Source organism: Chiloscyllium plagiosum, unplaced genomic scaffold (genome assembly GCF_004010195.1).
Source record: "Chiloscyllium plagiosum isolate BGI_BamShark_2017 unplaced genomic scaffold, ASM401019v2 scaf_54, whole genome shotgun sequence".
NCBI lineage: Eukaryota > Metazoa > Chordata > Chondrichthyes > Orectolobiformes > Hemiscylliidae > Chiloscyllium > Chiloscyllium plagiosum.
The window spans coordinates 243,328-257,250 of NW_025215379.1; the positions used below are offsets into that span (position 1 = coordinate 243,328).

At 37.9% G+C, this 13,923-nt stretch overlaps 1 protein-coding gene across 1 annotated transcript in view; it reads right to left on the reverse strand.

The window, feature by feature from the left end:
* Nucleotides 1–13,923, reverse strand: part of wdr1 (WD repeat domain 1) — a gene marked incomplete at its 5' end in the record, with an annotated part of 42,367 nt that overhangs the window by 12,921 nt on the left and 15,523 nt on the right. Inside the window, 2 exons of the mRNA XM_043686859.1 lie at nucleotides 3,797–3,953; nucleotides 6,058–6,145. Of these exons, the coding sequence (XP_043542794.1) occupies nucleotides 3,797–3,953; nucleotides 6,058–6,145 (245 nt within the window). The remainder of the gene's footprint in view (nucleotides 1–3,796; nucleotides 3,954–6,057; nucleotides 6,146–13,923) is intronic.

Here is a 13,923-nt window from a genome sequence, read left to right on the forward strand (position 1 = left end):
TTGGGATCATTCTCATTCTCTTCATAATGTCTTCATTTCTTTACTCTGTGATAAATGGAAAATACAAATTGAGGCCAAACTAGTGTTTTATGGGCGGCACTGTGGCAGAGTGATTAGCACTGCTGCCTCACAGTGCCAGAGACCCGGGTTCAATTCCCGCCTCAGGTGACTGACTGTGTGGAGTTTGCACATTCTCCCAGTGTCTGCGTGGGCTTCCTCCGGGTGCTCCGGTTTCCTCTCTCAGTCCAAAGTTGTGCAGGTTAGGTGAATTGGCCATGCTAAATTGCCCGTAATATTAGGTAAGGGGTAAATGTAGGGGTATGGGTGGGTTGCGCTTCGGCGGGGCGGTGTGGACTTGTTGGGCCGAAGAGCCTGTTTCCACACTGTAATCTAATCTAATCTATTTAAGTTTGACATAACCAATTCGCTCCTATATTCTGATCCATGTAAGCTTGGGAATAATGCCACAAGTTAAATCCTTGGGGACAAAATTCAATAACTTCTCCAAACAAAAAAACAGGAAAAACATTAGCACAAGGATCATGATAAGCAATGAACAATGCCCATTGATTGCAATGCAGTCAGCATTTCACTTTATGCTTTGTGCTCCCTTTCAACAATTTCAGTATTCATTCAATACTGACTATGCTACTGATTTCCTAGACGCATCAGCTATAAGTCCCGAATGGTTAGCATAATATAAAGCCAAAATACAAACAAATGCTCAGCAAAACTGGCAACATTTATGGACAAAGGAAGAATTCAAGTTTTAGGTCGATGACATTTCATCAGATCTGGAAAATCTAAGAAATGTAATCAATTTCAGTAAGTAAAAAGGGGTGCACGTGTGTGAAACGAACAAAACAAAATCTGTGCTAGGACATGGAGTAGTAGAGATGAAATAGAAATAAGATTTTTATGCAAAAATGGGCTAAAAAGAGTGATATTAGACAAACAAAGGGACTTTTTAAAAAAGTGCCCGGTGGATGCAAAAATGTCAGGATAGCTGTGCGAAAGGAAAAAAGAAAGAAAAAAAGTGAAATTACCAAGATAGTCTCCATGGTCAATTCAGAAGACTGCAAACTGCGCAGTGGAAAAGTGTTGTTCCTGAATCATGAATTGAGTTTCATTGGAAAGACAAATGTCAGAGAAGGAGAATGGCAGAGAACTAAAATTATAGCTGACTGCATTATGGAATCATGTGGTCAAATAGTAGCATTCTCAGAGTCACCCAGCCTGTTTGTTTTTGGTCTCTCCAATGTAACAGACCACACAGAGCAGTGATTGCAGTATGTTAAATCGAAAAGCATGCAAGTAAATTGCTATTGCATCTGAAAGGAGAATTTAAGGCCTCAGTCAACGTGATAGATGAAGGGAAAAAGGGGAGGTATTCGGTTACTGATTTTGGAACAACAAGAAAGCCAACAATTATGAAGTACAAGCAAAAGTGGCATACAGGCCACAATTTGATAAGCTATGTCTTACGGACTGGCACACAAGTCTCCACTTATATTTAAGTAACTGTGATTGATTTCCCCTAGAAGAGCTTAGGTTCTAACATCCTTGGAGGATGCATTGTGGCACTTGAGGAGAGATTACAAGGGGGAAAGTTGAAGGGAGATGTACGAGGGAAGATTTTCAAGCAGAGAGCGACAGGAGCCAGGAACACACTGCTAGAAGAGTTGGTGGAAGTAGACATGCTGATGACATTTAACAGGCATCTGGATGGTTACATGAATAGGGAGGGAACAGAAGTTTGTTCCTGTGTTGTACTTCTCCTTGAATTAGGCAGAAGTGGGCACTGCAGATGGCTGGAGATTAGAGTTAAGGTTATAGTGATGCTGGAAAAGCGCAGGTCAGACAGCATCTAAGGAGAAGGAAAATTGACGTTTCAGGCAAAAGTCCTTCATCAGGAAAAAGGCCTTGAATTCCCCAGTGCAACAAACAAGCAAAAGAACATCTAAAGAAATAATGATTGAGGGAGTGGAATTATTATAGCAATAGACATTATTAAAAATAATTTATCAGAACAAAATAACATTTTCCTCTTTGAGGAATAGGTGCCACAGAATTGGAGGTAGATGTTAACAAATTAACATTGTAACTCCCATGAAGACAGCAATAGCAGATAATGTCAGAAAAATTATTTAGTGAGGCCTTGACCAGCAAAGTGGTTAAAGCGAAACATAACGGCATCATCATACTTTATCCTCTCTCTCTATCCATACTTCACCACTATCCAATGTATGCTTCTGATTTACAAGCTCGTCATGGTCAAAGCACTTATCACGTCCAGACCACAACCCTACCCTTTTGTCTTTCAAATAGCCAAACAGTAAAACCTGGTTGATCAGAGGAGCAAAATCAAGATGATAGTGAAGACTAATAGGGAATTGTGATATTGCATTTAGCGGAGTTACTTAAATCCCTGATTGAAAGGAGCTCTCCAATTTCCATTCTTCCTTCTTCTTTCACTATTTCAATCACAGAGGTATACTCCAGAGTGTGATGGCAGCAACATGCAAGAAATTGCTGTCCACTCAAGATGATGGCATCACCTTTTGCTCTGACACTAATCTTTGCAGGTGACAAGGCAGCCCAGACTGGCCATAGTAGAGTTACGCCCAGAACGGTGATACAACTGGAAGCCAGCAGCTTTCCAATTCCTGAAGAAGGGCTTTTGCCTGAAATGTCGATTTTCCTACTCCTCGGATGCTGCCTGACCTGTTGTGCTTTTCTAGCACCACTCTAATCTAGACTCTGACCTCCAGCATCTGCAGTCCTCACTTTCGACTAGCTTTCCAATATATTCCAAAATTGCACATTTGTGTCAAATTTATGTTGATTGTTGATTGATTTAATACTTCACTATGTGGCATTCTACAGGCATATAAATAAGCTCATTTACTTTTGTGCTGGAAGACCCATGTCCCACCTGCTTCAATAATATCATTATGTAATAAAGCATCACCAAAACATGTCCAAGAAGATGTATTAAAAGCATTTTACTAACAATCTCACCACACATTTGGCTTGATTTGCCTCATGTAATTTGCCTTATCTCTTGTTAGGAATGCTGTTTTGGGATTCCAAGGGCAGTTGTATGGGTTTTAAAAAACAGGTTCAAATACTATGAGTTGCTCTCACACTTAACAGGAAAATGTTAAGTAACACATACTTTGAGTAACTAAAGGTGCATTATCATTCCTGAAGTCCTCTGTAGACTTTGAAATAGTGACCTACGTTACTCACCTCCAAGAGCTCATCTTTTATCCAGCTTAGTGAACCCTTTTAGAAATTTCCACCTGTGGCCTCCCCTCATCTGTGACCTGTAGACCCTAGATCCAAAATATTCACCCATAACTGCCTCCCTTTTACGTGCTATTCATGACATTATGCATACCAATGAGGCCAGTTTCTGCATTTACCACGCTGACTCCTGCACTGGCAGGGAGGTCTGACTGCTTGATTCAATCTACTGTGTTTGCTAAATCCCAAGCCTCCTTTTACTAAGTATGAGAAAGGTTAAAGTTATTATATTGGCTCCAATCACAATCTCCCACTCCTTTGGTACAACTCCATTCTCCTCCCTTACCTGCATCAGACTGTTCATACGATATGACAGCTTATTTGACTGAAAGATGATTTGCCAATCCCAAAGTCTATGTTAGGGGTGTTAACCAACTGCAAGCATTGTTAATGGGCGTTCTTGAGTTATAAAAGGAGATCACCCATTAAAATTTAAGGAAATATAGAAGACAACATTAAAACATGTGCAATGCAAACAGAGTCTTACTTGTATTCTTTTGAGCACAAACATGTGAAGCGCACAGTATCATCCATACTACAAGTGACAATCTCATTTGAGTCATTGGCCACTATACATGACACTTGGTTTGTATGTCCTGTCCCTGCGAAAGTATCATTCTCTCCAGCTGTAGCATTCCAAACAGGTGAAATCTTATTAGTCAAGGAAATGCAAAACAGAAATTTTGCCAAATACATTCAAAACTTGCATGTGACACAACTGAATGGAGCGGTACTATTTAAGCGTAGTGTCTCTGGATTGGGTCCAAGTATTGCTGAATGTATGGATTTTTGTTTTTACAAACAATATGTATTCAATGGAACACAAACAACTACTTTACATTTGATTATCTTTAACAAGTAAAGGGATTTGGTCATAAGCAGTATTCAAGTGCTGCATTTTAAAAGTGTTTGATAAAAAGCCATATGTTGCAGGCCTTGAAAACATATTCAAGATTCAGATGGGATGAGGATGGAAGAAATAGATGCCATTATTGATTGGCCAACTAACAAAGCACTTATCAGTGAAGGAATCCGAAGTACAGACATCCTACTGTCTAGTCATGCAGAAAAGAATAAAAATATAGTCACCTAACCAATGCCTATGAATAAGGTCTGGCAGTGAAGGGGAACTTGCTTATCAAGCCCTTAGCCACTAAAGCCTGGTCTTTTCTAGACCTTAGTCAGGGCAAAGCATTGTTTTTAACAACATGGCGTGTCACTAGTTCAAGAACATTTTTAAAATCTCCCTTCAGAAAGGAAAAAGAAAACTTGTGAAATATGTTCAGTCCTGACTACAAGGATAAAAGAGCAAAAAAAGCTAAAATTACTCAGTTCAGTCAGTATCTTTGAAAAGAAAGATAGAGCAAGAGAAAGAAAGAGAAAAAGTTAACATGAAGTCACTGACATTAAGTAATTCCAGCACTGGGTGTTTTGGTTTAAAATTTCTAGTATCTGCATCGTTCAACTTTTCAGATGACAGAGTCCTATTGTTAAGATTGTTGGTTCGCGTCTTGTATAATTATATATTGAAAGAATGACCAGCATGGGTATGCATGACAGAATAATGAACACTTGAAACCATTAAAATAATATCTTTATAATAAATTGTGTTACCTTACAGAAAATTGAAAAGCTACTCATGAAAACAGTAACAATTAAAGACAACCAAAAGATAAAGCAATGAGGATCATTTTTTGAAGATTGTAATAAATTTTAAAATGGCACATTGAGCTAAAGCTAACTCGATTCGGAGATTGATGAAATAAAAATAAATCAAATCTTTCCCAAAAAAAAGTATGCATAAAATCAATTAAATTCATATTACCATGTCTATAACTTTAGGAAGGCTAGTATTTTAATTACACTTATGTGGGGCCATAAACCTTGTGCTTTGGCATAGAAGGGAACAAAAATAAGTGTTACTAGATTGTCAAAATATAATAAAATACCAAATCAGAAATTAAAGACTAAATGGGATGACAGCAGGCAAAGAGGCATTTTCCTTCTTAAATCTGGCTCCTTTCAAAAACCTCAGTTTCTTCAAATAGTTCCAATGTCTAATGGCCCACAAACTGCTATATTTTAGTGTTAAAGGCAAGAAAAATTGTGTTAATTAAAGAAAATACGAGAAATACTTCACTAACCAGGCAATGACTGAAGTAAGAAACTGAAAGGTTGATGAACAACAATTCCAACTAAAGGTCACCAACCTTTGTAACATTAACTTGTATGCTGCTACATTAGAATATTTCCAACACCTGTAGTACTTTGCTTTTGCATCAAAGTACAACAGTGACAAAGCTGGCACTCTAGCATGTTTTGAACAGCAATACTTCTGATTTTCCAAAGAAATCACAGCACTTTTGGATACCTGGAGTTGTAATGACAGGTAAAGAGATAATCCATATTCATTAAAATGTCTGCTTTTCATCTCATTTTACGTTGTGGGTGTACTATTTAAAACTTGGTTAAAACTCCTGTGTGGACCCTGACAGGTGAACTCCCTGGTCTGGTAAATGCTACAGTTTGACAAGGGTCCCAGCCCAAGGCTGTCCCAATTACTGAGATACAAACTCTTAACCAATAAACATAGATTATGTTTCTTAAAAATATAAAGATGGAAGAATCTGAAGAAATAAAGCAGCTGAATCATTTTGTCTAATATCTTCTAAGTTATCCGAAGTACCAAACTCTAACTAAAGCATTGACCAAGCTGACAAACATCGTTAAGCGCGTTAAAAAGGATATTGATATGGCCATCATGGCTGCCTGAGTAGATAGAGCGCCTCTCATCGCTGGTGTGAACAGTCAAGGCCTGAATCGACTTGCTGTGCCCCTATAAAATAAAACAGTGATCAAAATACTTTTGGATTTATTTAATACAAATCCATTAATCTAACAAAACTCATATGTAGTTGCCTCCATGACTAAAACCAACTATATAATTGAGTCAATAAAGTTCAATGTTGACACGAATGTATCTACTACTTCAATTTAGCAATCTCTTGAGACCTGATGTATGAAGTCTCTGGATTCAGGTGGACATGACATCTCTCTGCAGCATTCAGTAAAATTTCAAATATACATTGTGTTTTTAAAAATCTACACAAGGGGACAAAATAACTGTTTTGGAAGGTTGAAATAAGTAGAATGGCAATAATAGATTTGCAGTGATATGGTCACACACTAAATTTGTTTAATTTTAAGAATGCATTCTGATTAAATAAATAAAGCAATCCTTTCATAACTCAAAGGAGCAACGGTCTTTAAAGATTAAATGATTGATGCAAATTACATACACCAAAATCTGCCTTCTTGGGATTCCAAGTATTTCTTTATTGGTGGAAACAGCATTTCTGACTCTGCACAAGCATCTTCACAGCATTATCAATTAGCATAAACAGGCTCAGAAAAAAAAAAACAACCTTTTTTTGACATGCTGGCAAGCCAACAAACTAAATTACCCATTCTACTCATACATCTGAAATAGTCACTTTAGTACTCAAACCAATAATTTTCTTTCAAATGCAATGACTATGGTGCCACTCTGGTCACAATCTTTAAATTGCAGCCACAAGCACTAACTTAAATATCCACTAACAATCCCATACAAAGTTTCAACTTCTGTTCCTAACAAAAATATCAATACAAATTAACTTTAGTTCTCTCTCCAAAATGCTACTTTACTGAAAGGATTTACAAAACTTTATTTCAGATTTTCAGCACAATATTCGGCACTTGTAACTATTAAGTGTACAAGAGCTTATAAACTGACAGTTACAAAGAAGTGCAGGCAGCTCAGTTCAAAAATGTCTCTTCTTGAGCAGGTCATATACATCCTATTATTCTACAGATGAAATGTGCTACTTTCCTTCCATTAGCTGGTCTCTTCAGATTCAAAGAGGTATTTATAGTCCAACATAGCGAAGTTCATACTGGTAATCATGTAAGAAAAGAGTTCCCTCTGGGCTTAGAGTTAAATGAAGACTAATTTTTATTCAGCACTCATAACTAACCTTACTGGGTCCAAGAGGTTACACAAATAAGCATCTCTCTCAGGATTAAGATAATTTCAGATTATTTTCTGTCAGGAACTAACAGTATCTCAATCTGCATATAATAGCCCCTCTCTGACAGCCACGATTGGATTTCTGACAAGATGAATGGTACCTGAAAGGCAACGCCAACAAACTAAAAATTTCACAAGTTTACATTGTAAAAATGTTACAACGACAAATATAATACAAAATATATTGAAAAGAAACACCAATTTTCAGAAAATCAGGGCAGTATTTTGCTAATAACTTTTTGAACACAAAGTGCCAACAAACCAGATCACAGCACAAATTATGGCATTTTAATCTGCAATGTCCTCTGTGAAGGACACCTTTTTTTAATATTCATAGCTTCATAGCTCAAGAGCATTCTAATCATGTTAATCTCTTTGTAAAAATAGTTACAGGAACCCAAGAGAATTTGGTTCTTCGTAAAAGTTAATCTGAATTATAGGAATGTAAAAGGAAAAATCTCAAATTAAGACCTTGATTTACAGTAGCATAGTCACTTCATAAAACTGCATCTTGCAATACTTCTGTCTCCAAAGCTTTTTAGTTTTAGTTTTGAATTTTATTTTTAAGATAAATACACATGCATACAAAAAGGGTTGAGCATATAAGTTGCTGAAGCTTTGAGAGAAATGCTGTTATCTTTCAAAACAGATTGCATCAGCAAAACATAATCCTGTAATAAACAAGAGCAGTTAAATTGAAAGCAAAATTGCTGTGGATGCTGGAGATTTGAAACAAAATCAAGTTTCTGGAGAAACTCAAGTTTGCCAGCATCCATGCAGAGAAAAACAGTTAACATTTCAAGTTTGATATCATTCCTCTTTGGAACTGAGCAGTTCAGTTTATTTTATTAATATTTTTCCATTCCTCAAACTTCCTTTCAACCATTTCATACACTCTGTTTGCTCTGGCAGACTAAAGGTTATTCCCATAATCAGCTTTCAAAGTACAGCTCTACAGATTCATTTACAACTCAATTTTTTTAAGTCAAAAAACTAGCCAGTTACAGGTGTGGACAAAAAAAAGCAACAGAGCAGATTAACAATATGGATAACGAAAATCAAACTTTAAATCAAAAGGACACAACAAAACCTGCTCTAGCTGTTATGGCTAGAGATGCAACAATGGTTAAAACAAATTAAATTAGGAGTTCAGTATCTCAATGTGAGCAGAATACAAAACAAAACGGAAATATTTGTGACTCAAGTTTGCAAGTTGATCAAGGCTAGACCTAAATGTTCATAAGTATTTGGCATTTCAGAAGGACAGCAAGCTAGATACTGAGATAACTCTAATTCAAGAATGGGAGATGATTTTAGACTTAATTTGGGTACTGAAAAAAAATACTGAAAAAAAAGATGGGAACTGACTTGTGGGAATAGTTTATAAACACACTGCACTCTAGACAGAGTGAACAGGAAGGAACATGCGAGCTTCCAAGAAAAATACTGCAATAACCATAGATGATTTTGATCTTCATACTACACAAATCAGATTGGGAGTCAAAGTATGTGGGTTCACCGATTAAATGTAGGAAAATATCTTAAAGGAGTGTATTTTTCTGTCAACCAGTCAGCAAGTTATGAAAAACATGGCCATTTGCAATGAAGCAGGACTAAGTGACCCCTGCATGAAAACACGTCTAGGCAATGGGCATCATAAAATTATGAATTTCACATCCAGTTGGATGGTGAGATGAGAATGTAAGACTACCATTTAAACTTAAGTCCAATTACAAGGGCATGAAGACAGACCTGTCTTAACTGAACCGAGAAAATATCTTTAAAATGTAGGACAATAGAGAAGCAGTAGAAGACATTTAATGAGCTATTTCTTAGTTTTCAAAGAATATTCCATTTAGTAAAATGGAGAAAAATAGCAATTTTAATGGTCAAGTTGAAGATATATTAAATCATAAAAAGCATATAATGCAAAGACTAATGAGTGTTATTTTTACAATTTACAGTTAAGTCAATTTAGAAATTAGCAAAGAATAGCTTAAAAAAAATGAGAAAAATAGTACAAAACATTTACCTAGAAATATAAGAAAAGGAATGAGTTTCTGCTATTTGAAAAGGAAGAGAGCAATTAAATTGAGCATTGTTCCTGGAGAGGGAGAGCTGGAGGAATTAATAATGGGAAACAAGGAAAACGCAGAACTGTTCAACAGCCATTGTGTCTGTCCTCACTGCATAATACACAAAAAGACATGCCAATATCAGCTGAAAATCAAAAAGATTAAAGGGATAGAGGAGCTTAATATAAATCAGAGAAAAAAGGTACTAGAAAAATTTTTAGAACAAAATGCTGATAGGTCCTATGGACCTGATTGATTGCATCCTAGGGTTTTAAAAGAAATGGCGACAAAGTTGGTACCTCAATTGGTTGGAATCTTCCATAACCTGCCAAAATCTGGAAAGGTCTCAGCAGATGGAATAGCATTGTTACACCTGTGCTTTTCAATTAAGTGAGTCAGATAACCTAATATCTGCCATAGGGAAAATGTTAAAATCTATAGTTGAGTAAAGGGGTGTGGAAGATATGTAGGAAATCAATGTGATCAGTGAGTGACAACATGCCTTTGGAAACATGAGTTTTTAGTTAATAAGTGCCCTTGAGGAATTAACAAGGTGGAAGAAGGAAAACGGAAAACCTGGAAATGTCACAATTTCCAGTAAACATCGATTAGCCCAATACACAAGAGCTTATGGTGTAAGGGGCAACATTTAACTAACTAAATCTTTATCCATACTTAAAAGCAGAGCGTACAATAATTGGGTAGTTTCCAGCTTAGTAAGGCCAGCAGCAGTGCCTCTTCTATTTACAATTTATGCAAATGATTTAGGAGGGGAGGGTACTGAAAGTCTTCACTAAATTTCTGATGACAAAGATGGGTATGAAAGCAAATTATGGTGTGCAGAAAAAAAGTCTTCAAAAAGGTTTTATATATATATTGAGTGAGTAAGCACAGTTGAAGTAAACACATATGGACTAATGTAAGCTTGACCACTTTGGCAGGCAGAGCATAAAGCAATATATTTTTTGAATGGGAAGATACAGTAGATAGATTGGGTATCCTACATGAATCATAGAGTTAGAATTTGGTTTTCTTTAAATTTATTCATAGGATCTGGGCATTGCTGGTAAGGCCAACGTTTATTGCTAATCCCCAAGTGCCCTTGAATTGAGTGGCTTGCTGGCAATTTCAGAGAGCTATGAGTTAACTACATTGCCGTGGACCTGGAGTCAGTCGCAGACCAGACCAAGGAAGGACATGGCTGTCAATATGCTAGATTTTAGTGAATTCAAGTTTCACCTTCTGCCATGGTGGGATTCAAATTCATGCCCCCAGAACATTATTCTTGAGTTCTGGTTACTAGTCCAGTCACATTATCATTACATCACCATCTGCCAAGAGTTCCAGGAATTGACTTGGAAGTTAAATAGAATGGTGGAATTTAATACAAGAGGAAATAGGATTGTGGAAGTATTGCAACAGCTGCTTTTGACAGCACCCAAGTACACTGTAATGTTGTGGTTTCCTTACAGAAGGATATAGTGCGTTCAGACAAAAGGTCATTCAGATATTTCCTGTGGAGAATATCTGACAAGGAAAAGGTTGAGCAAGATGGCTCTATACCCATTAGTTTGGAAGAATAAGTGTTGACTTTGTTGAATGTACAGGGATTTTAGAGTAGGTGCTGACAGGATGTACGTTCCTTCTGCAAAAACCTATAATCAGAAGGTAGAGTATTAAAATCAGAGTCTGAAATTTCTTTCCTCCCTTTCCAAGGGGAGGAGTGTGTCTGGTTGACGAGAGAGGTTGAATGTCTGGTAAAGAGGAAGAAGGAGGCTTACATAAGGTTGAGGAAACAGGATTCAGACAGAGCAGTGGAGGGATACAGGATAGCCAGAAGGGACCTGAAGAAAGGGATTAGGAGAGCTAAGAGAGGGCATGAAAAATCGTTGGCGGATAGGATCAAGCATAACCCCAAGGCATTTTATGCGTATGTGAGAAACCTGAGAATCACGAGAACGAGGGTAGGTCCGATCAAGGACAGTAGTGGGAGACTGTGTATTGAGTCGGAAGAGATAGGAGAGGTCTTGAACAAGTACTTCTCTACAGTATTTACGAACGAGAGGGACCGTATTGGAGAAGAGGAGAGTGTGAAATGGACTGGTAAGCTAGAAGAGATACCTGTTAGGAAGGAAGATGTGTTGGAAATTTTGAACAACTTGAGGATAGACAAGTCCCCCGGGCCTGACGGGATATATCCTAGGATTATGTGGGAAGCAAGAGAGGAAATTGCAGTACCGTTGGCAATGATCTTCTCGTCTTCACTGGCAACGGGGGTGGTACCAGGGGACTGGAGAGTAGCGAATGTTGTGCCCCAGTTCAAAAAAGGGAATAGGGATAACCCCGGGAATTACAGACCTGTTAGTCTTACTTCTGTGGTAGGCAAAGTAATGGAAAGGGTACTGAGGGATAGGATTTATGAGTATCTGGAAAGACACTGCTTGATTAGGGACAGCCAGCACGGATTTGTGAAGGGTAGGACTTGCCGTACAAGTCTTATTGAATTCTTCGAGGAGGTGACCAAGCATGTGGAAGAGGGTAGAGCAGTGGATGTAGTGTACATGGATTTTAGTAAGGCAGTTGATAAGGTTCCCCATGGTAGGCTTATGCGGAAAGTCAGGAGGCATGGGATAGAGGGAAATATGGCCAATTGGATAGAAAACTGGCTAACCGGTCGAAGGCAGAGAGTGGTGGTAGATGGTAAATATTCAGCCTGGAGCCCAGTTACAAATGGAGTTCCGCAGGGATCAGTTCTGGGTCCTCTGCTGTTTGTAAATTTTATTAATGACTTGGAAGAGGGAATCGAAGGGTGGGTCAGTAAAAGATGTCAGGGGTGGGTTCTTTACCCAGAGAGTGGTGGGGGCATGGAATGCGCTGCCCGTGGGAGTGGTAGAGTCGGAATCATTGGCGACCTTTAAGCGGCATTTGGATAGGTACATGGATGGGTACTTAATCTAGGTCAGAAGTTCGGCACAACATCGTGGGCCGAAGGGCCTGTTCTGTGCTGTATTGTTCTATGTTCTATGTTCTATTAGGTTGTGTAATTCTCTTCCCCATAAAAATGGAGATCGAGTGTCGACATTTATTCAAGGCCACAATAGATTTCTTATTGACAAGAAAGAGAGTAAAGTTAAAGCCACAATCAGATCAGACATTAAACAAAAGCCTGGACCATTCAGTTTAGTAAAGTGGGGGTGGCAGCAGGGGGCACAGCTTATATCCTCTAATTCTTCTGCTATGTGTAAAACCATTAGGCTGTTTTGGAAACTGTTGACTTTGTTGAAGGTGGAAAGGCTTGTGGATTTAGGAAGTTCAGCCAAAGAGATCTTGGCAAGTTCTTGGCGAGCTCTTTACCATTGTCTAATAAGTAACTCAGCAGAATGGAAACGGCAAACAAAGGCATGTCCAATATAAAAAACTAAAATAGTCTACATAATAAAAATAATTGGTATGCTGCTCAGAATCATAGATGGACAGCCTGGAAACAGACTGTTTGGTCCAACTCATTCACTTCACGCATGTGGCCTTCTAGGCCATTGTATACGGCCTTTTGAATGAATCCAAATTTTGCAGAACAAATCTTTTATTTTTTATTAATGTTTTTTCCATCCTTTATTATTTTTATTTTAATCTTAAAAATGAATGTATTTAAAATATCAGAGAGTAAAAGAAAATTCAACAAAATAATCCTCACAGACTGAAGAGCATATAATTGAAGTTTCTTGGATGCGGCCTTATTAGATTACAACTAACATAATGCGGCCTTCCAACATGAAAAGGTTCCCCACCTCTGACCTAGTCCCATTTGCCAGCACTCAGCCCATATCCCTCAAAATCCTTCCGATTCTTATACCCATCCAATTGCCTTAAGTGTTGTAATTATACTAGCCTACACCACTTCCTCTGGCAGCTCATTTCAAACATGCACAATCCTCTGCATGAATAGGTTGCCCATGAGGTCCCTTTTAAATCTTTCCCCGCCCTCAAGTTCGGAACTCCCCCAACTCAGGGAAAATACCTTGCCTATTTACTTTATCCCACGCCCCTTAAGATTTTATAAACTTCCATAAAGGTCACCGCTCACAGCCTCTGTCGCTCCAGGAAAACAGCCCAAATTTATTCAACCTCTCTCTATAGCTCAAACCCTTCAACCCTTTTGAATCTTTTCTGAACCTTTTCAAGGTTTCTCAACTTTCCTATAGGCAAAAGAGACCTGAAATCAGCTAATTATTGCTGACCAGTGGAAATGTAGAAACTAATAGAAGTACTGTGGGATGTGTTTTTTGGGAATCCGCAAGGGAAAAATCAATGGACATTAACCTAACCTTTCCTACACGCAGAAGATAAGTTATCTGTGAAAGATTGGTTAAATAAATTACCTCTCAGTTCAGTGATATCTTAAGGAGTTTGGATTGTTGCTAGAGAGTCAGTGTAACAATGACTTACAACATGCTGTGACAAGTGTTGCAA